Source organism: Corvus moneduloides, chromosome 25 (genome assembly GCF_009650955.1).
Source record: "Corvus moneduloides isolate bCorMon1 chromosome 25, bCorMon1.pri, whole genome shotgun sequence".
In the NCBI taxonomy this organism is placed as follows: domain Eukaryota; kingdom Metazoa; phylum Chordata; class Aves; order Passeriformes; family Corvidae; genus Corvus; species Corvus moneduloides.
In genome coordinates this window covers 4798466-4823697 of record NC_045500.1, presented here as the reverse complement: position 1 = coordinate 4823697, position 25232 = coordinate 4798466, and the positions used below count along the sequence as shown (strand labels likewise).

The following is a 25232-nucleotide window of genomic DNA, read 5'->3' as shown; positions in this document are numbered from 1 at the left end:
CACCAGCCCCAGAGCTCAGTTAAGCCACATTCCAAGGCTGCCAGTTGCTCCCAGCTCCCAGAGAATGAGGGATGCCCGCGGGACACGGATGTGTGTCCCGGCGGGATGCGGTCACGGCACAGAGCTAAAGGCGATGACAAACCCTTTGTCCCAACAGCCCAAACAGCCCCGGGGCTGGTGGCTGTGGCTGTGACTCGCTGCCAAGAGCCAGGGCAGCGTTTCCCGGCGGAGAGACAAAGGGACAGAGCCATCCCCACGCGGTGACACGGTGCAGCTGCGGGGAGCAGCCGTCAGTAATCACCGAGGCACAGCGGGACAAGCAGCTTGCGGGAGAGCCAGAGAGATGTTCCCCAAGGCAACGTGCAGCCAGGCAGAGATGGATCCACTGGAAAGCATCCAGGGAAGGGTATGGCACAGCGGGAATGACTCACTGGCTCTTGGTGTGGAGGAATTTGTGAAAGGAAAGGAGAGATGGGCGTCCCAGTTTTGGAAATGAGGTCTCTTCCCTCAGAGCTGCTGGGGTGGCTGGGACGTTTACTGGGACGTTTACTGGGACATTTGCTGGGACATTGGGGTCGTGAAGCAGCCTGGCTGTTCCTGGGATCAGAACTTGGGAATGGGATGTGCTACATCCCCACCAAGGGTCTGGGCCTGTCTAGGATTGGTTTTGTAAAGCTGGGCTCAGACAGCTCATTCTGCACTTAGTGCACCCACAGTGACATCCTGAGCAGGTGGGGAGGAGCAGAGCCGTGGGATGGGGTCTGGGCAGGCAGGAAGGCTTCATCTGGGGGAGAGGACTGGCTCTCTGACATTTTCTCTGTTCTGAGTGTCTGCCATGAATTCAGCAGCCCCAAGGAGAGCCTGAGCTCTCTCTCATTGCTGAGGTGCTGACCAGCATCCCCCAGGTGAATCTGGAAGCTGGGCCAGTCTCAGGGCTGATTTACAGCAGCTGTGAGTGGAGCTAATTTGCTCCAAGAGAGCTGCACACCCTTGTCCTGTCTTTGCCCCCTCCTAAATCCAACCTGATCCCTCTCTGCTTCCCAGCAAACCACCGCACAGCACACAACACCTCTGATAAAGATCTGCCTGCACCCATAGCCAATTCCAAAGCAAGGTTCCCTTCCCATTTATCACCTCCCCACACCGAGCAAATCCCCATCTATTTTATGGCTGGCTGAGGCACTCAGCAAGGGCCTGCCTTGCTCACAGCCACGTTGCAGAGCCACGGGAAGGGATTGTGATCCTTCTCTTCTGTGCTGGCAGTTCCGAAGCTCCTGGAGCAGCCAGCCTTGCTGGATTTAGTGTAACCTCGGTGCTCCATCCATCCCTGCTCACAGCATTTACAGCAAAGCACCCTGTCCCCGTGCAGTGACAGCCCAAATTAAGCCCGTCCCCAACCTGGATTGTCACCCTGACCTGCTGGAAGGAGTCTTTGCCGGACTCTTTCCGCCTGCTGCTCCTTTGAGCGAGACAATGAGCTCAGATGATGCATATTTATAATACACCCCACCTGACACATTCCAGGGAGCCTGAGACAAGTTCACAGAGCTAAATTAAACCGAGTTGAAAAGCTTGGCAGAACAAATACTTCCCCGGTTTGGTTCTGAAGGCAGGAGCAGGATTGGCTAATTTGAGACACGCTCCAGTAGAACACACACCCCCAGGCACAAGCTGGTCCCCAGCCGTGCTGTGATGCCTTTTGTTTGCAAAGGGTTAATGGAAAGCTGCTCCCAGGAGAGCCCGAGCCGAGCTGGTGGAGCTGATAGGCCAAAAGGGAGGATAAACAGCAGGGCTGGCAAGGCACTGGGGGTTTTAAAGGGATCTGAAGTCTGCGGGAGGAGAGGTGGGGTGGGTTTCTCTGGGGGCCGCTCTCTGGGCTGTGCATGTTCAGTGAATCCCTTCCAGGGACAGCCAAGCAGCCAGAGGATAAAAGGGATTAAGGAGGGCAAGACTCTGCTGGGAAAGCTGCTCCAGTGGCACTGGACCATGAGTGTGTGAGGCTGAAGAGCCTTCAGCCCTTCAGCAGCAGCATTCCCTGGGTCCAAAATCCTCACAGCCCTTGCTTTGGTCCTGGTTTGAAGCGAGGAGGAAAACGGGAACAGAGCAGCTCATTCTGCTCCTACCCAGGCCCCCTCAGACCCTGCTCCAGCTCAGACCTTCCCTCACTGCAGGGAGGTGAGCAGGCTGCACTTGACAGGGAGATTCTGCCCTGTGCAAGCACAAACCCACACTCCACGGGGTTTGCAGCAGCACTTCCCCCCCTCCGGATCCAGACCCAGCTCTGCCACCGAGTGCTGCTCATCTGGGGAGAGGCACAGGGGCAGCTGGACCTCAGCTCAGGGAAGGTGAATTATTTGGTTAGCAAAGGTGGCTGGCAGGGTTTTCTGAGCAGGAGGAGTGTCTGGGCTTCACCTGGAGAGAAAAGCATCATGTTAGTGATTCCCATGTGAATTATGCGACCCCAGCAGACTTCTACTCATGCTCAGGGGGAAGGTTTTCACCTGGGCAGGGTCTTTTTGATGTGATTTTCAGATTTATAATTAAGAAAGCTCAGCTATGGGATGCAGAGACCTCGAATAATTTGCCAAATTAGCAATGTACACACAGACATCCATCAACATCTTGATTTAACACATCCTTAAGGCTTGTAACTTCCAGGAGGTCCTGGAGAAAGGAATGCTATCTGCTGTCTGTTCCACTGATAGACAACAACATCTTCATTTACCACATCCTTAAAACTTGTTATTTCCAGGATGTCCTTGGCTGGGGGATGCTGCCTGTTCCCCTGATTAGGTCTCCTTTCTTCCTGATTAGGCTTGAAAGCCTACAAAGATCTGACAGCAAGGAACATCCTGACTCGAGATAATCTTGACCTATTCCACATTTTGCAGCGCAGCCAGCTAAAGGTTAAACACCAAAATGAAGGCAGAGCTGCTTCTTCTGCCTCCATGCCCTGATATAAGTCAGATGGAATTTTCAGAGCCATCACAGCCTCTCCCATTGGGGTGTTTGTTGATGTAACTCTCACTTACACAATCAGCCACCACACAGGCGAGTGCCAAGGCATGGCTGCGATCCTGAAAATGCCTCATGTCCCTGGAAATCCCCCTCTGCACAGTCTGGGCCCCCAAAATGTGCTGCTCACCTCCCACATGGTGCTGCTGGTCCCTGCAAAGGGGTGCTGGGAGCGTCCTGGTTTTACTGTGTGTGATGGGGACAAAAAACAGTGTCCCCAAGGGTGGTTAAAATAATTCCCCTGACCCCTGTGCATTGTCCTTTCTCTCCCTCCCACAAGCAGGGATGCCTCTATCCCCTCTCTAATTCCCCTCCACTGAAGCCCAGGAATCTGGGTATCCCCTGGGCCCTCAGCTCGTTCCCAGCACGGCCACCCTCCCCGTCTGGGTACTGATCACAGCATCCCTTGAAGATCCCTGACCACTTTCCTTCCCTCTGTCATTTTTGCCAGCCCAACTGGCACTTTGAGGCTTTTCAAGCCACTCTCCAGCCTCTGATGAGGTTTTGGGAGAGCCTGGAAGCGTGGTGAGCGGATCCAGCCCTCCCTGGGGTGCCTGCTTTGAAGTGGACACTGGGATGTGCTTGGCTTTAGCGGGGATTTCACACACATTCCAGCCAGGGAATGGCTTTGCCATGCAAGGCTCTGTCCAGTTGTGACCAGTTTGTCCCTCTCCTCTCCTCCCCTGCAGGAAGCACCATCCTTGGTCAAATAACATCTGGTTAAAGAGCTGCTGGCCGCAAAAACATGTCTGGAATGTGGCCCTAGCCCCTGGTGACCTCCCTTTTTGTGCTGCCAGTGGCCACTGACAAGGATGGGGTTTGGCTGCAGCAGTGGGAGCAGGGTGTTAACCCCATGGGATCCAGCAGGGATGAGGATTCTGCAGAATTCTTGTGGGAGCTCCAACAGAGATTCCTCTGCCTGGCCTGGTTTTTCTTCTCTGTGCCACTGTAGCAAAGAGGGGGCAAACAGGACCTTGCTGCCACTAATCCACCCCAAACCCCCCTGCCCTCTCCCCACCTCACTTGGCCAACCCCACAGACCCCCCTGCCTCCCACAGCCAGGGCCTTGCAGGATGGGGAGCACCCCAGCCTGTTCTGGGGGAGAAGATGAGCCTGGAGAAGAAGGGAAATGTTCTCTGGCGTTTCCTCTTCCTCACAGCCCTTAATTTTAGTTCTGCTTCATTTCCTTGCAGCTTGGCAGAGTAATGAACAATCAAATCCCTTTAGTAATTTATTTCTTCTGCCGCACAGTTTCGAGGAGGTGATGGCACTTGAAATTGCCTCTCCTGGAAGGATGGAGGGGCCGGATCCTGCAGCCCATTACACCAGAGTGTGCCTGTCCTGCTCTCAGCAGCCTGCCCAGAGCACAGCGTGCTCCCAAACCCGTGTTCAGCCACAGATCCAGCCCGGCTCCCTTGATGAGTCCATTAAGGTCACGCTGTTACAAGCAGCCACCAGATGAATTCTGTCAGATAGAAGGCCCAGGAACTGCAGCTCAGACTCTCATCATTTGTGTTAATAGAGTTAATTTGCTCAACAATCGCCAGCAGCACTCCTGGGAACGTCTCACTCTGCCTGGCCATGTGCCCCGGGCCGTGTTTGTCTCCCGTTGCCATCGGGGTGTTTACAGCACCGGGCAGCTGTGTCCTGGATGTCTCCAAAGGATGAGCTCACCTCCCGTTCGCATCCGGGCGGAGGCACCCAGGGGATGCAGGGCAGGGTGAGGAGGAGCTACTCTGCTTCCCTGCCACCTGGCCAGAAGCGCAGGGACAGGGGACAGTCCTCCTGCTGTCCCCTGGCAGCTGCAGCAGCAGGGAGGGCTCCAGGCTGCTCCTCACACCCCCTTCCTTTTCTCTTCTCCCCAAATCCCCTGAGAGCTGCGGCAATCCAGACTCTGCAGCCTCCTGGAGCAGGGAGGGAGCTGCCAGGTGTGAGAGGATGGAGCTGCTGGATGCTCCTGTGGCTCTGACCTGCTGCCTCCCCTCCTGCACCCCCCACACCTTCCAGGACTCTCACTGCCCCTGCCCTGGTGCCCCCAGCTGTCCCCACCCAATCCTGCTCCAGGAGAGCGACCTGATGCAGAAAACAACTCAGACTTCACATTCCCGACCCTTTTCCTGATTTCTCCCTCCCGTTAAGGGCATTGGAAGACGCCTCACGCACCTCCCCACCTCCCCTCACCTAATGAGCCTCACTCAGCGGGGTGTTTGTCAGCTCGGACACAGGGAGCTTCCCCCTTCTCCAGAATGGATCGAATGGAAAAGCAGGAAAGGGAGCAATCAGTCAGCAGGACAGAGAAGCTGACGGACAGGCCCTGGATACAAAAGCCAGGCTTACCCTGGGGATACAGCAGGAATAAACAACATCCCTGCACCGTTCATAGGCACTCCAGCAGGTGGACACGGTCAAGAGGGCTGCAATGATTCAGAAAAGGCAGAAGATTTGAATAACTGCTCATGATCTGTCTCTGGAGACCGGCACACATTTGTTCGTGGCTTCTGAGACGACAAAACAATTTCCCTGTGTTTGAGGATGACAAGGCTGAGGAGCTCGCTGGACACCATCTCCTTGGATACTCCACTTATTACGAGCAAACAGAGGGGCTGGAAGACTCAGCTGAGGAGATTCCTAACTCACTGCTGTTGGTTTTTTACTATTTGTTAAAATAGTTAAATTTGAGAAGGTTAAATTCTGGCAGAATGGAGGAGGGCACAGAGAATGACTTGAATCCTATGGGGTGATGTCCTGGCACCACAGAAAATGCAAATACAGGCTCCAGTTAATAAAGAATTAAAAGGCAGGAATATAATCAATGCCAGTCTAAAGGTTCATGGGAAATGGGCCTTGTCAGTCAAACACAATGTCACTTTTTGCCTACTAAACCAGTCAAGTCATCAAAGCGAGCGTAGAGATGGGATGGAAAATAGATTTAGAATGACTGACAGGATTTGGGAGTGGAACACAGAGGCTGCCAGAGCTGCTCAGTCAAAAGGTCACTCCCCAACCCAGAACAAGCCCTCCCCATCTCTAAATCTCCTTCTCCCCACCCCAATCCCCTGCTGGGTGGCAGCCTCTGGGCTCAGCTGGGTGCCAGGAGAGGGGAGGTGACCCCTCTGCGACACAGGCCCTTGAGGAAAGGACATCCTGGGGATGGGACCGGGGTCTCAGGGCCTCTGTGGAGGGTGCCTGTGCACATCCCTCCTTTTGGGGACAGGCTCCAACACCCTCCTCTTCGCCTCCCCCCGTTCTGTTGCTCAGGTAACACTTTTAAGGTAGGTCCTCCAAGCAAATTTTTAGGTCAGCTATAATTGGGGAAGCTCACACGGAGCTATAAAACACCCGTTAATGTGCTGGAACTATCTAGTTAAATGCCAATTATAAAACCCCATAAGCGCCTCAACTCAAATATATTAATAACATAATTAAACATTTATTGCTTATGCAAATTAAAAGTTCAGTTAATCGGACGTCAGCGAAACCCCAGGAAGTGACCATTTAAGTAACTAATTTCTATTTAATTACGATTCCTCCCCGTTGCAAAGCCCCCCATGCCATTATTCCTGGGCAGTGTTTACTCGAGCCATTCCGACTTGGCATTCCCACCCCATTCCCATTCCATTCATAACCCCAGACAGCTGCAGCATTCAGAGCACAGCTGGCAGCAGCTGGGCTGGGCACACTGGGGCAATTATGGACCTTGGGACGGGCGTTTCGGGGTGGGATCAGCTCCCTGGGTGGACAGAGCTGTGTGCCAGCAGAGAGCCACTGTCCATTGTTATGGGGACATGGTCACTGGAAGGACTGGGAGCTGCAGCAGGACAGTGGGATGAGGCTGGAAATGAGGCATTGATTCCTCGAGGAGTGGAGGAATTTCCCCCGGCGAGCGGAGCCATACGGATGGACTCCCTCCTCCCCTCCCTCCCTCCCTCCACGCCACGTGCAATCAGTTAAACCTGACAGGTGTGAAGCTGGCAAATTTCTTTTCCAAACCGTGAGGAAATCAGGCTGGCAGGAGTTTGGCAGGGACAGGGGGAAAAGGGAGAGATGGAAACATTCCCTCACCCTCCCTCCATGGGGTGAGCAGTGGCTCGGGGTGGGCAGAGGGAGGGAAGGTGCACCTTTGAAAACCAGGAAAAAGTGAATCCCCCTCCTCTCACAGCTCCCTTTGATCCATTAGGATTTGATCCCTAATCACCTCCCTGGATTTAGCCAGCGCTGAGCTCCCCAGCAAACCACAGGACAGTGTCTTCTGCACAGAAGCAGACAAACACCATTTACTGCTCACATTCAAGCCATTTTCCTCCCCAAATTCCAAACCATTCAGACAAAACCCTCTGCCTGCTTCCTACCAGGACCTGGGTCTGGTCCAGCAGTTGTGAAATCTGTGGAGGAGGGAGCGTCCCTAACTCACCTTGAGCCGGGCTTAGTCACATCAGGCCACATGCACCTCGGCTGCCGAGGTGAAGGGAGCAGCTCGGATGGCAGGTATCCATAAATCACTGCCTTTCAATAATTCAGCCCCTGGAGGGTGATACAACATTTTTAACCTACATTTCAGGTGGAAATATCAGCCTGGCTCTCTGATTTCTGCTCGCTAGGATGTGAAATTCCAGCAGTGCAACACGCATCCATTTTTTATTCTTTTTTTACAGGCTGAGCCTTGTTCTGTGAATGCTCTCTAAAGCCAGGCTGCATCTAAACATGTCTTGGGAAGGCTGTGAAATGCCTTGTTTGGAGGAAGAGGAGGAGGAGGAAGAAGAGGAGGAGGAGGAGGAGGAAGAGGAGGAGGAGGAGAGAACTAGCCCCCCTTGCCTTCTGCCAGGCACCACTGAGGGCATCTGAGGCTCAACAGCACTTCTGGTGTCACAGGTCCCTCAGCTGGAATCCATTTGCATAAAGCAATTTCCTCCAACAAATATGTTCATACAAATCAAACTGGAGATTGCAAATAATTGGAAAATGAAAAAATAAAAAAACCACCAACCCTAATCAAACATATTTGTTGCTACAAGTAATTCAGCCTGCACCGGGAGTTTCTCTTGGTTCCATTTATCCAGCAGTAGCTGGAGGAGATTTAATGGGCTGTGTGTGACCTTGAGTGCTCTGAGCTGAACTGGAGCAGGACTTGCCTCTCACCTCACAAGGAATTTGGGATTGAGGGTCACGTATTTCAGTGACCTGACCTGTTTCCAGTGCCCCTTCCCTGGTTTAACATCTCCCAGTCCCTGCCTTTCCCTCAGTCTGCTGGAGCCCTTTGGCTCCTGCACTTCCAGTTCTGATCCTGTGGATCCCTGGGAGATCCCCGTGGTTTTGGGTGTTGTGCAAGGTGTTAATCCCAGGTCTGTGCTGGGAATATCGGGCAGGTTCCCTGGAAATTCCCTGACTACCCTGGGCAGTCTCTTCCTCACCACAAATCATTCTCCAACTCCTTTGTACGGGCAGAAGTAAAACCCCATTGCAGCCAGGAGAGCTGATGGCGTGCCCAGGACGGGACCCGGGCTCTGCACCTCCACCAGGGACATTCCAGCCCTGAATTCATCTCCCAGTTCCAGGGAGCTGAATCCCACTCTGCTCTGGCCCACGCTCAGCACTGAGCGCACACCAGCCACAAACCTCTGCCTCATCTCCTCCTGCCCTGATCCCGCTCCTGCCTCGCCCCTCTGCCGCTGCTCAGGGCTCTGCAGCCCCTTTTGGGGCCAGCAGGGCTCTCCTGCGGGGCTGTGGCTTGGAGAAGGGATCCAAGCCATGCTGCCATGTTTCCATGGGCTGCAGGCACCTCTGGCACTCCCACACCCCCAACGTGTTTCTGTTTGGTTCCAGAGAAACCCAATCCTTGGGGGCACTGCCTGGGGGGCTGCTCCTGCTGCCTTCAGCCCCCTGCAACCTGAGCTGCTGAGAAGAGGCCCCAGGCCATGGGTTTTATCCATCATCGCTGAACTCTTAAGGCCTGGCCTGGGAAAGCGGAGCAGCATTTCCCAGGGGCTCATCCCAGCCAAGACAGCCCCTCCTGTCCTTCTTCCCATCTTAGCCCCAGCTCCCCAGTGCTGCTTTTGTCCCTCCCCGCCCCCAAACTTGGCTGCAGTGGCTGAGGCAGCTGCTGAGAGCTGGTTCTGTAGGAGCCATGGTCACTCCTGAAGGAAAGCTGCGCTTCCAGCACTCGCCATGGCTAACGGGGAAATGAGAGGGGGAAAATAGGAGGAGAGATGGACACAGCCCAGAGAGTGCTCACAACTCCCCATGTCACCTTAAAGCCTGGCTTTTCCTCCTCTTTCACAAGGAAAGGATTCCCAGGGCTCTCTCCAATGCCTCCCAAAGCAGAATGACTGAGACCTGGCTCCGTGAGCAGCACAGGGGCTGGAGGATTCTCCTGCCAGGCTGCACACAGGGCACTGATCACCACCCTGGTCCCGGCCTCCTGCTGCTCTGGCACAAGCCCCAGGGACCAAACCACTCCTTCCCAGCCTAATTCTGAACACTTCCCACTCCCTCCAGCTCATGGAGATCAGCTCAAGTCCGAATTTGGGTCAGCATCCCTCTCCCTCCGTGATGGGGAACACTGGGGTTTGGGTCAGATTTAGGTTCAGGCCTCCAGCACATCACCCACGTGCTCCAGTTGGGTGCAAAACCCCCTTCCCAGGGAGTATCCTGCTTCCCCAGGGCAATGGCAGAGGGTCTGCTGGGCTCAGTGCAGGGACAGCACGAACGCTCCCTCTGATCTCCCGCCTGCCTTGTCCCTCCCTCCCTGACAAAAGCCCGGCCTTGATCTCTGGGAACAAGGATTCCTTTGTAGCATCCGTGCACAGGCAGGGAGCTGGGGAAAGGAAAGGCAAAGCGTCCTTCCCAGGGCAGGGAGCAGTGACAGGGACGCGGGGATGTGCCGTGGCTCCGCTCACCCTGAGCCCCCCTGAGCCTGCAGAGGGTTTGGAAGCACCATTGCCATGGCAGGCACGTGTGGCACCAGAAAACATCCTCCTGTGTCCCTCCTGTGTCCCTGACACCAGCTAATTCCACATTTCTAGGGAAATATTGACATTTTCCCAATAGCCTGTCCCATCTGCTGCAGCCAGCAGTGAGAACTTCCTCAGCCACAGACACTCGGCCTCACTCTTCACAGATTTTTGGATGGATTTTTCTGCCCTGTTTTTCTAACCATTTATTTTTCTTAGCTCAGGTTAGCTTTGGGCCTCAGCCAAGCAATTTCACTGTTTACATCAACAAAAGGAAGAGCTTCCAGCTTCCTTTAGCCTATCCTGAACCTGCTGTCCAAGAATTCCACACGAAACCACCACGCCAGTGGCAAACCCAGTCGTTCCCAGTCCACCTTCTCCAGCTCATTGCTATTCTGGAAATCTCTCAACCCTTAACCTTCAGCCTTCACCTGCAAGCAACTCCCATTCCAAAATACAAATACAAATATTTGGAATTTCCAAAAAATACAGCGTATCCTGGGATATTTCCAACCCAAACCATTGGAGAGCAGGTGCCATTCCTGCTGCTGTGACTCCCCTCACAGCTCTCAGTCACTGAGTGCACGACGACGCAGCCACGGATGCACCAAAAAGGAGAAGGTCTCTTTTTTTAAAATTCTTTATTTATAAAAAAGTACATTTTTTTTTTTCCACAGCTGAGCCACTATTTGTTTTTTGTACAAGTAAAAGGAAGGGTGATGCAACACCCTACCCACACAAATTATAACCATGAAAATAACCCCCCCCCCACCCCAGGACTCCAAATGAACAAATTACAAAGGATGGAAAACAACAACCAAAAAAAAAAAAAAAAACAAACAAACAAAAAAAACCAAACCAAAATCATAAAAGTCCATTACATAATTATTATTATTATTTTTAATTTTTGTTTTTTACAAAAGCACTTACAACACAGATTACCAAAAAAAAAAAAAAAAAAGAGAAAAAAAAGAAAAGAAGTGGGGTTGGGGTTGTTTGTTTGTCTGTCTGCAGTTTTAATTCCACAATGATCATTACAGCCAGAGGACGAAGAAAAAGAGAGAAAATCACTGGAGCTGAGGAATCATGTTTTAAAAAAAGAGAAAGGCCAAAGAAAAGAAAATTCAGATCCTCAGCGAGAGTCCCTCCACCAACACCAGCGTCTGCTAGCGGAGGATCTGCCTCCGTGTGCTCCTTACATTCACCCCCGGGGAATCACATGGGGAAAATCTCCCTGGTCCCAAATCCAAGCTCAGCCTCCTCTCTAAGGCTTGGCTTTCCTTCCCTTGCTGATGGGCTGAGCCCCCCCTGCTCTCCCCCAGCCCCTCTGCCCTTGGTCCCCCACCCCTGGGGTGAGTTTGGGGGTGATGGGGAGGGACCCGAGACCTTCACAGCCTCCCCTGTCCCAAGGACTGCCCTGCTTCTCCCAAGGAAAAGCTCAAACCCACAGCAGATTTCCTTGGGTGTGAAGGGGATGGGAGGAGGGCAGTGAGTGCAGGGTGGGGAGGGTGAGGTGCTGCTTCACACCTCAGAAAAAAGGGACAGGCAGCAGCCACACGCTGCTGGCAGTGCCCCCTGTCCCCACAGCCCGCACAGACCCAAAACTTCAGTGCTGCAACAGCAGAGGTGGAGGCAAACTTAAAAGTGGATTTGAACCTGCTGGCAAACCGGGATCCCCCTGTTTCCACACTGGGAAGCCTCAGAGCCTGCAGGAATGACACATCTGACCCCCACAAGGGCAAGGGGGTTTTCCCCCCCACCTCATCGGGTACCCAAACCCCCAAAAATCTGCGTGTGCGTGCGTGGCAAAGGGGAACGGCCAAGCAGAGCAGCAGCTCCCATTCCAATCTCGCTCCCTTCTCTAATTGCCTCGAGATCAATCTTTGGAATCTCTCTCTCCCTGACCCGCCGTGATTTTTGCTGAACTGTTGTTGTGTTTCTTTTTCACTCAACATCAGGAAAATGGCTCCCTTTGTCCCTCAAGTCTTTGCAATCAATTTGGTGCAACCATCTCAGTTTAGTTGATTTATTTCACGTGGAAATCTTCAGGTTGTTTTTACCTTAATTTATTTTCTCCCCCCCTGCTTGAATGAAAATGATTTAACAGGGGGAGAAAAAACAACAAACCTGGTAATTAAATAAGGGAAAATAACATCACTAGGGTGAATTGCAATGAATAATCCTGGAGTTAAGCCCCAGCAGGGAAATAGCTGTGGTGTCTTTGTACATAAAGCACGGGCTCGTTGTGGGTTGTGACACGGATATGTTTGCCTGCACAGCTCCCTGAATTCACACCGGGAAGGACATGGGGGATTGGCCCAAATTCACCTGAATTTCGGGTCGCTGACCTCTCTCTCACTGCCTGCTCAGCTTCCCCACCCACCCTGAGGTACCACAAGCTTTGCCATTCAGGATGAGGGCTGGGAAAAGGAAAAGCACCATGCTGATGTCTCTGCTCCCTGGCAAAACCCAGCGCAGGGATCCCTCCTGGACAATGATCCCTCGGAGGGAGGAGATGAGGCACTGACACCCAGCCCTGAGCCATGTGAAGGCAGAGAAGCAGCCCAGGCACAGCCAGTGGGGCAAACCAGTTTGGGACTGGTGTGAGATGGGACATTTCCTGGGGAGCAGCTGCTCCCTAGCACCGAGGTGGAGGGGAGGAGGCCCCTGGACAGCTTCCCTCTCCCAACTGGAAGCTCCCACTCCTTTGCCAGGTCCCACAGGGGCATTTTCCACCTCCTTAGCACCTCTGATGCCGGGGGGGTGGAGAAGCAGGGGATTTTTCACTCGAGGCAGCCTGAGGGTCCCAGAGAGGTGGCCCGGCCTGTGAGCTCATGTGTGGCACTCCAGCCTGACAGAATCTGCCCACTGAGGGACACTGGGGCACAAAGGGACAAGTGACACCATCACCAGAGCACAGAACAGCCCGGGCTGGCCCTGCTGGTGGGCCCTGCACGGTCCCAGCACATTCCCCTCCTGCAGAAGCTCCTGGGAGCAGGATGCAGGTGATTCTTCCCTTTGGCCTCTCTCCTGAGCTCAGCCCTGCACGCAGGGAGGGACAGATCTCACTTTCTGCTGGATGATGGTGGAAAATCTCATCTAATTCCCTTCAAGGGCCCCCTCAGAGCAATTCAACCCAGAGAAGGCAGCGATGCTATTACTGGACCCAAACAGCCCTCAGATGAAGCATCAATCTGATTTTCTTCCCCCACACTTCTTTTTTCTTCCACCTTGCTATGGATTAATGGCTAATCACTCAGCTAATTACCACCCCAAGAGTCTCTTGGCCATCTAGCTGACCTTGCAAGGGACAGCAAGAAGCAAATGACGGAGCAGAGGTGGCATTTCTCCGTGGCTGTGGCGATAATTGCGCCAGGGGAGCAATGCTGGAGAGCTCAAGGATGAGAGAAATGCAGCACTGAACCTTGAACTCGCAGGGTGCCTCGCTGCTGTGCCAGGCAACGCTGTCTAAGGACCTTCCACTCCAAGCTCTGGATGAAAAATGATCATTTGACCCCTTTTCGGAACCACTCTGAGGAGGTAAGTGGCTGAGCTAAGTCCTGATTTTGGGCTGGTGCAGTACTGGGCAGGAAGAAGTGCTGCAGCAGGAAGGGAACCGTGCATAGGCTTTAGCTTGGAAATTCCACATTGCTCCACTCTCTCCTTTCCTTTCCCTGGATCCCACTGGCTTTTTGAGCCCCCACGAAGTGGGCAGTGTGTGAACGGGCAATAAATAAGCCAAGGAAGCTACAGCTCAAAAAATGACACCTTCAAAGGCGAAGTAATTAACTCCCAAAGCAGATTTCTTAGGGTTTCTTCAGTCATCCCTGAACTTGGGGACAGCCACACCATCCTGAACTCTCCCAGGCCTTCTGCCCCGTTGGCTTTGCACCTTTGCTCTTCAGGACACAGAGCTGTGGGGTCAGTGTGGTGGGAATCTGCCAGACCTGAGCAGTGGCCTCTGCCTGCACGTGAAGAATCCCTGCCGGACCCTGCAGGTTTTATAAAAGGTTGTTTTCTTCCAAAGCCACCTCCTCCCAGGGTGCTGGGGGAAATCTGCAGGGGAGGGTCTGTGCCACTGATCTCACTCTGTGCCTGCTGATGACCACCCAGAGTTTGGCGCTGCAGGCACTGTCACTGTCCTGCTCGGAGCCTGGTTGTGGGATCCAGATCTGAAGGATTATTCACTTCAGAGATGGACTTTGTTGGGAATTCTCCCTGCACCACACACTGTGCAGGCTCTGCCCTGATCCAGATTACAGGCTCTCCCTCTGGGGAATCAAAGCCCTTTGTGTGCTGCTCTCCCAAGGCACTGCAGGGAAGTCATTCCCACCGCTAATCATCAGTAATCAGAGATTTGGAGAGATGTTAAGAGGTTTTATTTCCTTTACTGGGGGGGTTCTTGCTAGCAGGGTGCTCCCGGTGGCAGCGGACAGACCTGGGACGGTTCAGCCTAAGGGATCCCGAGGGAATCTCTGCCTGCCCTGGCTCTGAGAGGACACAGAGCAGCCTTCCTGTGGCATGTGGCTGTTGTGCCAGAAGCCAGGAAGCCTGAGGGGCTGGCAGGAACCGCGGAGAGATTACAGCCCTACAATTGGATTGCCCACTGCCCTACCCCACTAATGCAATCACAGCAAACTGGGCATGGCTCAGGCTGAGCTCTCCTAGGTCTGCACTGAGCACCTCACGGGGAAGGAAAGCTTTGGAGGCTGCCTGGATCAGAGATCTGACCTTGACTCATCCGTGTGGGTCTCCCTCTGCACCCTCCTCCCTTCTGCAGCAGGATTGCCGCTGTGGAACAAAACCCAGCGGGTAAGGCAGGAGGAGAATTAGTCCTGCTATTTTTAGATGTGCATGATAATACAAAAAAACTGGGGATTTCTTTTCAAACAAAAGATTTATTTATACATCAAATTAAAAAAAAAAAAATATAACCCACAAGAAGAAAAATAAGCCCCAACCCAGTGAATCTAATTTGGAGATGGTCGGTGTGAGACAGAGGGCCCTGAAGTCTGGAATCCCATTTATCCACAGAGCAGAGATAGCAGCAATCCAAACCTCCCCAGCACAACGTCGTGGCTCAAGGCAAGGAGGGCGAGATCAATACCCCAAGCTCAGTCCCTCCTACCCTGTCTGCCAAGCCCGTGCTCAGGAGAGGGATGTGATATTGGAAAAGTGGCAATCAATGCCAGCTATGTGGTGCAGCCACGGGCTGGGGTTGTTGCTAGGGGAGAGAGAGAGAGAGAGAGAGAGAAAGAGGGAGAGAGAAGCACCCCCGTGCTCTGACCAGAATAAAAAACAAAGTGTAAACACATGACAATTAAGTCTTAGTGGTATAATAAAATAAACCTCGGGGGCTGGTCCTGCCCTGGCAGGGTGTGCAGAGCAGAGCTGAAGGCAGTGAATGTGTGGAAGCAAAGTGTCCTCAGTTGGTCCCTTCCCCAGTGGATGTGCCCTGGTGAACTGCTCTGTGGCTGGTACCAGCGACAACAACAGCAACAAGAACAAAAAGAGCCAGCCTTTCTCTGAGCCATCACAGGGGGAAAAATGTCAGCAATAAATACTCCTTTTCTTTCTTTTAAAAGCACACTCAAACAAAGACAGAAAAATGAAAAGCCAGGTGATAATAAATTGTAGGAGGAAAATGGCAGTTTTGTTTCCCTGCTCTGCTATCAGCCCCTGCACCTGGGGTTTGGTCTAGGGCTATTTTTCCCCCCTTTCTCCTCATTTTCCTTTCATTGAGTCATTAAAAACTGGGTGTGAATCTCTCCAGGTGTGCAGCAGGCAATGGGAGTGTCACCCAGACCCCACCGGAAAAAAAAAGTAATTAGGGGAAAAAAACCCCCAAAATCCATTCACCTGATAATGGCACCTATGTTTCCATTGCCATAAACTCTCCTGGCCCCTGTCCTATGGACAGCCCACCTGCCCCCCTCCCAAGGTTAAAAAACAAACAGAGAAGACAACATACAAACAAATTTCCAGTGTTTCAGGGGGGTGGGAGTGGGAGGAGGGAGCCTCGGGGAGGGAAGGGCACTCTGAGACATGAAGACACAAACAGAGTGTAATATACAGGCTGGGCAACAGTCGTTAAAGCAAAGAGTAACACCTAAGCCACCGACCAATACAAACACCACAGAAGGGGACGAAAGTCGTCGAAGAGAGAAATTAAAAAGCCAAACCAAAAACCGAGAGAAAATAATTACCCAACCTCCCGCCCTCCCGCACGAGCCCCACCCCAAAAAAAATGATCCGTAAGCAAAGCCAGCCGCCCTCCCTCCCCGCTCACCCCCCAGCCCCGCCCGATCCTGCTGGGAGCATCCGAAAAGTCTGTGCGGGGCCGGCCGGGGCGTGCGTGGGTGTGCCGGGAGGGCCGCGGGGGAGGGAGGGCACCGCTCGCGAGCGTGTTTTTTGTGAGCGTGAGCGTGAGTGAGTGTGAGTGTAGCGCAGGGGCGTGGAGCTACACGTACCACTCCTTTTTGGAAATAAAAGACCCGTCGTTCTGCGACACCATGTTCTCGGCCAGGTCGAGCTGCTCGGGGTCGTACTGGAAGCCGAGTGTCCTCTCGTCGTAAGGTTCGGGGTGGGCCTTGCCCTCGTCGACGGTGAAGTAAGGCCTCTTGGCATCCTCCTCGTAGGCTTTGGGGACGCCCAGCTTGCGCTCGCCTCCCGCGTCCTCGTCCTCGTCCTCGTAGGTGCTGCTGCCCAAGGGGCCCGGCTTCTTCTCGTCGTCCGAGTCGTCGGGGTACTGGAGGTTCTGGGCCATGGGGGGGTGGTGCTGTGGGATGCCAGCCTTGCTGTAGCCATTGCCGTACACGTGCTTCTTTGTGCTGTAGTCACCCTTGAAGGTGTGACGCCGGCGCCGGAGTACCACAAAGAGCACCACGGCCACCACCAGGACCAGCGAGACGCCTCCCACTATGCCCCCAATCACCGGTGTGGGGATGTTCGGCTGCACCATGGATTTGTGATCATCGATTGGAGACGGGGTGTAGGGAAATTCTGGGTAGGAAAAGACAGATGGAAGGGGGAACAGTGTCAAACCATGCGGAAACGCGCCCTCCCTCCATGCTTTCATTGCCAGTTTGGGGGGAGTGAGGGGGTGGGAAGATGAGGGTAAGGAACAGGGAAGGGAAAAACTGGGGAAAGGGCAAGAGGGGCATCCTCACAGGGGTCAGCTCTGCCTCAGCAAGGGGAAGGTGCCGTGCCAAGCTGGCCAAGCCTCATGCAGGAGCCCAGCAGGCTGGAAGCAGTGATCTCCCCTCCCCAGCCCTCCGGGTGTCTCCAGGCGTGCTCAGATCCCACCAGCCCCGTGTCTTGAGTCCAGACGCGCTCCGTGTTACCGGGTGACAAAATTCCAGTTCCAGTTTCCCAGAGAGTGCTCCTGGTGAGGAGCAAGATCCCAAACCCCGGCCGAGAGCGGGCACCGAGCTGCTCACAGAGATGCCACGCTGGACCCACCAGCTCTGCATCCCTCTCCTCACATCCCAGCCCAGATGAGAACCAGTTGGGGCCAGAAGGCAGCAGCACCTTGTGATCCTCCACCCACAGGTGCCCTGTGGCTGCTCAGAGCCCTGCTGGCTCCTGACCCCGTGTGCTGACCCTGCAGCACAAGGACACAGCCCTCCCACTGCTCCTTTCCCTTCCCTGGCCAGCACAGTGCCACTCCTCCTGCTAATCTTGCTCCTATAGTTACCCTGACCTATTTAAAAAAATAAATAAATAACTCAAAAAGAGGCAGAGAAAAGAGATGAGAAAGCAGCTCTCTCCTCTTTCATGCAGTTCAACACCTACACTTTGGCACAGATAAAGTTTGAGGCAGGACTTCAATCAACCTTGCTGGGCACAGTTACAGCCCCTGGCCAAGCTCAGAGCCTGTTGAACACCCGTGTCCAGCAGGTATCAACACCACATGGTTATCTCAGCCCTTCACCTGTCTCCCAATTCAGGCAGCAGGCACCTGGTTAATGCCCGGTGGCAGCCTTGTCTTTGCACGTGAGACCTCTCCCAGTGCTCCTCCCACCTCCAAGGCCTGGCTGCCAGCCCTGGAGCTTCCTGGCCTTCACTTTTCCCCCCAGCAGCCAAGGAGAGGTGCAGACCCAGCAGCAGAGTGCAGCCAGGGTGGGGTGATGGGGAAAGGGGGGCTCGAAGGCAGCAGATTCCAAAGGGATGTGAGGCATGGCTGCTGCCCACGCCCTTCCATGTCCCTGCTGGCAGGAGTGGGGTTCCTGCAGCACAGCTTAGCCCAGACGCTGAGGGAGAGGAGAGAAAAGAGCTTCCCCCAAGTGAAGGCACTGAAACAGCTGCAGGTTTTGGACAAGGGCGCTGAATTCGAGCAATTGCTGGCCTGAGCCATAAATGTTCTGGGTTTTTTTGTGCCTGAAAGATGATTAATTCCTGCCTTTCGTGAAACATCAACCCAACAACAGCGTCTTGGTTTCTGCAGTGCTGACTTGCCTGGAGCGAAGCCTCCTGAGGCTGAACCCACACAGAGAGCAGCCCACTGGGCAGAGTGGGCTGGGGGACAGATGGAGGGGCCCTGCTGGAGCCAGAATGAGGAGCAAGATGCTGTGCAGGCAGGAGACAGCATTTTATTCCCAAAGACAGCCTTAGAGAAGCAGCAAGGGCATGTCTTGCAGCTTGGGGAGCTGAGGCTGGGTTGTGGAAAGCCAAAGCCACATGTTGCATCAAGAGAAGGCTGTCCCAGCCAGCTGGTTCATGCAGAACCTCTCTGCAGGGACACCAGGGACAGTCACGTCCATCCCCTCGTAGTCCTGCCTGCTGAGAGCTCAGCTTCAGCCACACAACATCCACATTGTTCCCTCTACCCCTGCCTAAGCCACCTCCCCGGGGCTGCTCCTCGCTGTTGCAGCCTCTGTGGTGCCCAGTTCCCAAAGCAGGGGAGCACCTGGAGGCTGAGAGGGAGCAGGGGAAGCCCAGCAAGCTGGCTCAGGCCCCAGGGGCTCAGTTTTTCATTCTCCCAGAGCTCTGAAGCCTCCTCACACCCTGCTGTTCCCTACAGCAGGGCTGACTCTGTGCTTGGCCCCACAGGTCCCCAAACCCACCCTGCAAAGAGCCAGACGGGGTGTGCAGATCCCTCAAACCACACTGGTCCCTCTGCCTCCCAGCTCTGGAGAGCACATCTGACAGGGGAGGGCTGTGCCTGATTTCTGAAAGGAGCTTGGCCCACTTTCCTGCTAAAAGCCTCATTAACAGTCCAGGTTGGACGCCTGAAGTGAAAGGGGGATGTTTTCCTACCTTTCTCAGGAGATAATTTATTTTTTCCCTGCCCTTCATGCTGCCCACCCTTGCTGTAGCACTCGCCACCCCCGTGCCACCCCCTGGCACTGCCAACGCCGCGGACACGAGCAGGAGCACATCCATCCATCCATCCGTCCGTCCATCCATCCATCCATCCATCCATCCATCCATCCGTCCATCCGTCCCTGGTGCATTTCACACGTCGCTCAGGCAAGGAACTGTTTTCTCCCCGCATCCCATCCCCATCCTCCTCGCCGTGGCCCTGTTCCCATGCCAGAGAAAACAAACCCAGACTGTGGGAAGGGAGGCAGAAGAAAGACGGGGAAGATCGCCCGCCAGCAGCCCCAAATCACCCCCTCCTCACCCACAGAGCTTCCTCCCTCCTCATCCTCCCTCCAGAGCCGGGACAGGGGGGGCTCTGGGGAAGGTGGGTGACCCCCCCGGGGGGGTGGTCAGTGTCCAGGGAGGAGAGGGTCCGGCCACTCCAGAGCCCGGCACTGCCACTGGATGGCGGCACAGACCGGCGCTGGCTCCAGAGCAGGGTGGGCACTGCTGCGACCCTCGGGATGCGCCGGGGTGTGAGTGGTGTTCCCGGCCTTGTGCCAAGGTGCCTCGGCACTGGCGGGTGGTGAGCGGGGACCAGCGTGTCACCTGTCCCCACATCCAGGTCCATTAACCACCAGGACATCTGCCAGCCTCACAAATTGGGATCCACCCCTCTGCCCACCCTGTTTCACGTGCGGGGTGCAAACGGAGCAGCCCCAGGGAGAGAGAGGGGGAAGTGTGGGAAAAGGATCCCCTTTTTTTTGTGTCCAAGGGGGGGCGTGAAATTTCTGGGAACCGGTGCGATGCCTGAGCGTGCTCAGGGGCCCCACGTGAAAAATCCATTAGGAAGAGTCTGGAGAGAATTAAAGCCGCTGTGAAAAGCGGCCTGGAGAAACAGGAGACAGCGGAGCCGAGGGAGGGGGAACAAGCCAGGCTTTAATGCCAGCATGAAAAGCCTCCCCCCGCCTGCCACCCCCCAGCCCTTATAAAAAGAGGGAGTGCTGTATGAATAGGAATTAAAGCAGCAACACTATCTGCCCGTGCCCGCCTCTGCCAGCTGTTGCATTCAGCCCAGCTTCCTGTCCCCGTGCCAGCAGCTGGACCTCGGGGACGGCAGCTGGGAGAGCAGGGAGACAGGAGGTTACCCCGGGCTCGGCCTGGCACCTGGCCCAGCCCACAGGTTCTCTTTGATCCCTTTGCAAGGCTCTGGGCATCTCCTGACATCTCCCTGCAGCACCCCAGGGCTCAACAAACATCCCCAAACCTTCCCCATCACAGGAGTGGCTTTAAAAGTACAGGTTTTAAAAAAATCCCATCTTTCTCTTTATGGCTGTTTTCCAGTAAAAATGAGGCGCATGCAAATCATCCCAGCTGCCCATCAATCCTTGATCTGCTGCTTTTTGAACCTGCTGGCCCATTTTAGTGCTACCTGACAGAACAAGCTGAAATTATCCCTATCAGGAAGCTCCTGGAGAAGGCTGGAGTGGGATCCTTGGTAGAGGTGGGAGCTAAACCTCATTAGACATCAGAGAACCCTGAGGGACAGGAGGCTGCTCCCAGGGGCAGGAAGGGCCCTGATCAGAAAAAGAGTATTTTTAGACACCCAGTAATTCCTCTGTGATATGCAGATCCACAGGAAACCAGCTTCCAAAAGCCCTTCTGCTCATCTGCTGGGATATTTTAAAAGACTTCCTGTGGACATGTTTTTCCTTTAAGGCCCATTACCATCCTTTTCCCCTCAGTCCTAAGGACCAAGGAAAACCCAGCACCACCCCAAATTCTCCCTGTAGCCATGGGCACTGAGGAAAATGTCAAACCCCATCAGGAATTACCTGTTGGACATGTGGCAGCCCAGCCTCTTCCAGGAAGGCTCTGGATTTCCTTCTACCTTGGAAAACCAAACACCCACTGCAATGTGAGCAGCAGCTCCAGGGAGGAACAGGAACCTGAATTCCAACGTATTCACGGGGCTTCCCAGTTCCCAGATGGCCTCAGCAAACACAGCAGTGACCCTGTGGGGTTTGTTTAGGAGCCAGATTGCTGATGGCAAACTTTCCCTGCCGGAACAGCCCGTGCCAAATTGTCCCAGGACTTTGCCCCCGTGTAAAGTTGTGTACATGAGGGGAGATAAGGAGAAACCTCGGAACAAAGCTGCAATTTGAGAATCCCAGAGCACTGCTGACCTCCTCCCTCCCCCTTGCACCTCTGCACATCCATCTCCAGCTTTCCAAGGGATCCTGCTTTCCTCTCCCTCCCAGGGCTTCCTGAAGTGCAGCCGGGGATGGAAAAACCACTGGCAGCTAATCCAGAAGTTCAGCAGCTGCCGCTGGCGTTTCAGAGTGTGACGGCTTCCAGGCCAGATGCCAAACGTGTCTTAGGTTTTAATCTCTCTCTCAGGTCACCTATCCCCTGTCAATCAAGCCCTGCACCCGCGGGGGCCGCTGGCACAGATGCCACCAGACAGGATGCACAGCCACTCTGGAAGACCAGCAGCAGCCAGACCCCCCCTCTGAGCTTGCTCCTCTTTGGCCCCCCTGGGTCTATATCCTCCCACCTCGATCTGCCCAGCTTTGGGAGCACCTGCTGCAGGGCTTGGGATTTAAGACTTCCCGGAAAGAGCTTTCCCGAGCCCGGTGCTGCGTGGCAGCGGCTCCAGAGAGCCCCACGGGCTGTTTGCAGTGACCTTGCTGGGACGAGAGCGCTGCTGGTGTGTAAATAACTCCCTGCTGGAAGCCAAGCAAGCGGGGGGGTCAGCAACCCCTGCCAGCTTCTCCTCCCCCCCAGCCTGTAGCACATCCAAGGCCAGGGCTGCAGAGCTGCAGGCACAGGCTCTCCCTGCTCCCCCAGCTCTGTCTGTCTCCTTCAAAGGTCCATTTTCCATTTTTTTCCCCTTTCTCCTTGTGCTTCTTCTGGCTGGAGCCAGTGCACAAGTGGGGGAATGTCTCCTACACAGGGTCAGGGCACGGCCATGCTCTGCTGCACCCAGAAAAGCACATGTTCCTCAATCCATGCACATTCCCACATGCAAATGCTTTATTGCTGCATGGACACGTGGCTGGGCATGCAGGGCATCCCTGTGCATGCAGGTTTGGGAAAACCATTTCCACGGCCAGGATGAAAACTGGGAGTCACAGGTGTGAATATCCATTGGGATCACACACATGTGAATGTCCATGGGCAGGATTTAAATAGGATCACACGTGTGAATGTCCATGGGCAGGATACAAATGGGATCAGCCATATGAATGTCCATGGCCGGGATACAAATGGGATCACACATGTGAATGTCCATGGGTAGGATAAAAATGGGATCAGCCATGTGAATATTCATGGGCAGGATACAAATGGGATCAGCCATGTGAATATCCACGGGCAGGATACAAATGGGATCACACGTGTGAATGTCCATGGGCAGGATACAAATGGAATCACACATATCAATGTCCATGGGCAGGATACAAATGGGATCAGCCATGTGAATATCCATGGGCAGGACACAAATGGGATCACACCTATCAATGTCCATGGGCAGGATACAAATGGGATCAGCCATGTGAATATCCATGGGCAGGACACAAATGGGATCACACCTATCAATGTCCATGGGCAGGATACAAATGGAATCACACATGTGAATGTCCATGGGCAGCTCTCTGTGCAGGACCACCCCACATGTGCAGTCCATAAGCACAGCCTTTTATTCTGTCACGCACCCGCCTGTAATAAATAGTTACATGTCACACTACATGGCTTGCCTGCGACTGACAAAGGTCCTGCAAGGCAGGAGAAGCTATTATGGGAACAGATTGCTGGAATAAAATATTAAATTTCCACTTATCAATCTCTTTAATGCGCCATAACTCTCATAGAAGCATTCAGCCTTCTCCCTCTGAACAAATTGCCCTCCCCATCAGGGGGCTGAACCAGCCCTGCTCTCTTCCTCTCTGGGGGCTGGAGGGAAGATTTTGGGTGGCAAAAAGAGGGAGAACAGGGAGACAGAAAGGGGAAAAGCTGCTGCAGGGTTTTCTCTGCATCAGCCTTCCGTGTTGTTTTTTTTCCTCCCAAGGCTGGCTGCTCACTAGATTGAACTCCATTTATTGCATGCAGCTCTTGAAAGAGGTTTCGTGGTCCACTGACAATCCCTAAATTGCCTGCAAGACCCAAACAAATGTACCTGTAATAGCTGAGCGAGGAGGGCTGAGCCCTCCCCAGCACCGGCCTAATCGCTCCTTAGGGAGAGCTGGATAAACATACTCAGATCCCATGAATTATTAAAGGCTTTCTTCTTTTTTATGTGGTGCAGGCCTGGCCTGTGGGGTTGGCTGTTAATCCCTCCTAGCAGGGCAGCTGTGGGTGTGCCCTTCATTCCCCCTTATTTAACCTCAGCCCCACAACCGGGACCTTTGGGAATCAGCTGAGATTACAGGCAGGCAGACACCAACCCAGCCCAACCCCAGAACTCCTGCCAGCCCCCACCTCCTTGGCCAGCCCTGCCCTGATGGAGCGTGAGAACCATGCTCTACCCATCCTCTGAAAGACCACCAGGAAAAGAGACAATTCCAAATCCCAGAGGGGGAACCCCCAGCCCCTCGTCCCTAGAGGAGCCTGTGCCTGTGCAGGTGAGCTGGTGCAGCCACCTGCAGTGCTGCTGTGCTGCTGAGACACACCAAAAACGGGCAGGAAACGTGAAGAGAGGGCTGTGCCTGGTGTCCTGACACCACAAATGATATGGGGTGGTTGGACAGGCAGAATGACAGCAAGGAAGGGACGCAGAGGCTATGCAGGAATGGGAAGTGAAAGCCTGTTACTCCCAAAGTCCCCTTCAATCCTTATTCCACCTCCTTCTCTGCAACTGGGGGCTGAGCTTAGAGGTTTTTAAGCTCTGCTCACTGCTTCCAACACGCCCCAGCATCCTGGACACTGCATGGGATGGATTTCTACTGCTAAAGGGAGTCAGCTCAGTTTGTACCGGGCACTGCCCCAGGGACACTGAGGTGACAACTCCCCTGGAATGGCCAGCAGCTGATTTTGGCCATGACCTTGCCCTGATTTTGGGTGGTTGGGCAGGGCTGGGCACAAAGAGCTTTGCTCTTCCAGTGCCTTTGGCTGGCAAAAGAAACAGCCCCCAGAGAAAAGCCTGTACCAGGAACAACTCAGCAGGCAGGGATCCAGGACAGGAGGTGTGAATTAAAGGCCTGCTACAGTGATAATGATCATAAATAAATACCGGGTAATTAGCATCTAATTAGCACATCCCATCCATTGACCTCCAAGCACTTGGAGAGAGGAAGATTGGCCTGGTTTACCCACGGTACAGAGAGGGGAGCTGAGGTGCTGAGGGTGCCAAACACAGAGTTATTGCTAATTTAACTGCCCCAGACTCGGCTCTACGCTTGCTCAGCATTTACCACCAGAGAAAGCTGGTGCAAGGGGCTGGAGTTTCATCACTCTCAGATCAGACAACTCCCCATGGAGCAGGGTGGCAGAAGAGGCTCTGATCGCCTTGGGCTGGACAGCAGGGAGAGGTAACAGCCCTGGGAGCCTGTTCTGTATCCCCCACGCCTTGGAAGCCCCCAGTGCACCTCATTCGCCTCACTGCCCATCCTGTCCGGGGTGTTTGCAGCCCAGAGCTCGCTGCAGTGTGGCAGTGCTCCACCTCACTGCTCCAAGAGGCACTTCCAGCCCTCCTGAGACCCACAAGTCACTGCCAGATAACCCAGATTGCTCCTTTTACCCCAAAGAAATGGGATAAAAGTCCCTTTCCTCCTCTCAAAGCACCCACAGCCACTTTTCCTTCTTGGTGATGCCTCACAATGTCACTCTGACTTTCAGAAATCAGGCTATTGCCATTTGTTATTTTCCTCTTTAAGCTATTTCTTGACATGACTTTCTCTCCCTGGCACTACCTCAGCTTACCCACACGTCTTTCCCTCTCTCCTGTGGCCACACTGCTTTGCAGGCCAT

General features: G+C 54.1%; 1 protein-coding gene across 6 annotated transcripts in view; it reads right to left on the bottom strand.

Annotated features, from left to right (window-relative positions):
* NECTIN1 (nectin cell adhesion molecule 1) overlaps positions 1-25232 on the bottom strand; it is a 91769-nt gene that overhangs the window by 21220 nt on the left and 45317 nt on the right. The window contains exon 6 of one of the 6 annotated variants that reach the window (XM_032134016.1): positions 10587-16964. The exons of the other annotated variants lie outside the window; for them this stretch is intronic. Coding sequence (XP_031989907.1) covers positions 16423-16964 — 542 coding nt within the window. The 3' untranslated portion in view covers positions 10587-16422. Of the gene's footprint in view, positions 1-10586; positions 16965-25232 lie in introns of those variants that run through there. 6 annotated transcript variants of the gene reach the window in all.